Here is a 2,765-nt window from a genome sequence, read left to right on the forward strand (position 1 = left end):
AATGTCAGTTCATTGAAGTCCATTGCATTTTTCATATTAACCTGTTATATGCATTTACCCATGTTCCATAGATTCAATTTATATTTTGTTGGACTCTTCGAACATGCCCTCCCTAGGAAAAATGGATAGAAGAGTTGAAGGACAATTTAATCTGGTCATGTAATTACTATATATTTCTGACTTCATGATATGTTCCTTCTCCGGTGAGATAATCTCATGAGCTTGTAAAGAATGTCGAAGTTTGATAAGAATAAATGGATGAGAGAAGCCAAAGAGTATCTGGCTCAGAAGAATAAGTCCTATGAGAAGCCTCCATGCATATTCAGGACATCCATGGCCTTGCTGAAAGAAAATGAGCATTCCTATGTGCCTCAGATTGTTTCTATCGGCCCTAACCATTTCGGGAAAGAGTGGCTCATGGGAATGGAAACATTCAAAGGCGATGCAGCACGTAGAGAGGTTTTTAGAATTCAGTATGGAACCAAGAAATCTGACGTTGAATTCGAACAAGTGATTGAGAGAATCAGGAGGAGGGAAGAGGATATAAAGCGGTGCTACTATAGAGAAACATCTTTCAAGGGTGACGTGCTCCATTTGATGTTGGCTCAGGATGCTTGTTTCATTCTCGAGTTTTTCAGAAATCGCCTCTTCGGATTGGAAGACGATGAATCCTTCCAAGATGAGTTTTTGTTTCTGCCAGAGCATCATCCAATCTTCGGGCCCGTATCCGAGAATGCTTGGATTAAAGCGGAGATCATGAAGGACTTGATCAAGTTGGACAATCAAATACCGCTGTTTGTCTTGGAAGATGTTCTTACTATGGAGATGAACGCTAATTCCCAAGAGAGCGCCCAAGAGAAACTTGACAGATTGCTGAGGAAAATGTTCGAGAGAATCTGCTATCGGCCTTTCGAGTTCTGTGCAGAGGACGCATCAAAGAAACGGAAGCACATTCTGGACATCTATCACGACTCCTGCCTTGGGGCCCTGCCAACCGAAAGTACTGAAAAGGAATTAGTGAAAATTAACGTTCAATATTATTGTTCGTGTTTTGCAGGTTCAAAAGGTGGTCACTGCGTATGTTCTGGACGAGCAGACGGGAAAAGTTCTGAGAATGTCAAACAACGTAAGAAATGGTGGCTGAACTTTCCATCTGCAGTTGAATTCAAGAACGGAGGAATCAGATTCGAGGCCGATGTAAAAACTGTGGACGACGTTAAATACGAGGGTAAAACTGTGACTCTGGTGCGGCTGAAATTGGTTGTGGACTCGGAGGTGTATATAAGGAATTTAATTGCCCTGGAGATATGTTCTCCGGGGTTCAAGAAGAAAAGAATGACTGCTTATTGTCAGTTCCTGCATGAGCTGTGCCAAACAAGCGAGGGAGTAGATGTGTTGAGAAAGGAGGGTGTCATAATTGGTAATCTTTGGCCCACTAAACTGATCACCCAATTGCTGAGCGTCTCCAACATCACAATTTCCTGGCCACAGTGCAAATCCATCATAGAAACGAGGGAAAATCTGAGCAGCTATAAGACGCGGCGCTCTATTGTTCTGAGAAGCCTTTGGAACGAATTCTGGGAAGCCTATGGTTCAAAACCGTGGATGGTAGTTGGAGGCTTCGGAGCGATTCTTGTCCTCTTTCTGACTGTCGTGCAGGTCTTTTGCTCGTTTAAACAATGTGGGCCAAGGTCAAATTAAAGGCGGGGCATCATTTGTGACTAGATTCTGAGTTCTGCTTTAAAGCCGTAATTTGTTTGGTTTCCTACTAGCTGTTGCATGTAGTTAAGTGGAGAGGCTTATTTAGTTTAAACAGTTATTAAACTGATTTTTTATAGCTAATAGAGATTCAGCCTTTCTAACCATTTATCTTGTCTTACTTTTTCCTTACTTTTTATATCACCAAAGTTGCATGTTTATTAATTATAAATATTAATTCAAACTTTTTGGCAATCTTTTATTGGTCCATGTGTTCAGTGGCAGAATGATAGAAAAGGGTTTTAGAATTATGATGCAAGAGAAGGCCCATTCCACAAGGTCTCGATTGCGGGTTTGGTGCAGAATGGAGATAAAAATATTGCAAAGCTCGTATAGTTGGCAATAAAGTGTAGGAACACGAGATCTTAGGCCATTCTGATTTTAAACCTTCACATTGAGATCATTTTATTCAAGGACTTAATCAACGAAAGAAATAGCTCCATAAAATGTGCCAGTTGAGTTAATCATGCCAAATGAAAAAAGAAAATCATGCTTCCATGCCATGTCTAGTTTCCAGTAATTGTATTTCATGCTTAGCGTTTCCCTGTAAGACTCTACATTATAGTTACACTATTATTGCTGAGTTCTCCATGGTATCATTTCCTATCTGCACAATCTGCTTCTGGAGTTGTAATTTATCTTCAGCAATTGATTTTTTTTGGCTTGAATTGATGCCCTCTTGTTAAATAAAACACTGGACTCTTCTAAAGCTTTTTATCCTTTTTATCGCTTTTTAAATAACTTTTGTCTATTTAATCTTCCCCAGATTTGGAGTCTAACTAAGCTAGTGTTGGCATTACCTCTTTCTCCTCTACAGATCATGCACTTTGAGATCTTCCTCTAGATATGCTCCACAACTCAGACATTATTAAGCATGGGTAATAGTGAGCGTAATGGCACTTATGGTTGTTGTAGAAAAGCCAAGCGTAATGGCACAGTCAAGCTGTACAACCATCCTTAGCGCATTGTTCTATCATTACAACTGAATGATCAGTTTTATACAAATG

General features: G+C 40.0%; 1 protein-coding gene across 1 annotated transcript; it reads left to right on the plus strand.

Annotated features, from left to right (window-relative positions):
• Positions 1–231: 231 nt before the first annotated feature.
• On the plus strand, positions 232–1,701 carry LOC149559381 (putative UPF0481 protein At3g02645). Its single transcript, XM_089831395.1, has one exon. It carries the CDS (start codon positions 232–234, stop codon positions 1,699–1,701), a length of 1,470 nt encoding a protein of 489 aa, XP_089687521.1.
• Positions 1,702–2,765: the final 1,064 nt, after the last annotated feature.

This window comes from Cupressus sempervirens, chromosome 5 (assembly GCF_028749045.1).
Source record: "Cupressus sempervirens isolate cs-2001-9-10 chromosome 5, ASM2874904v1, whole genome shotgun sequence".
Lineage (NCBI taxonomy): Eukaryota > Viridiplantae > Streptophyta > Pinopsida > Cupressales > Cupressaceae > Cupressus > Cupressus sempervirens.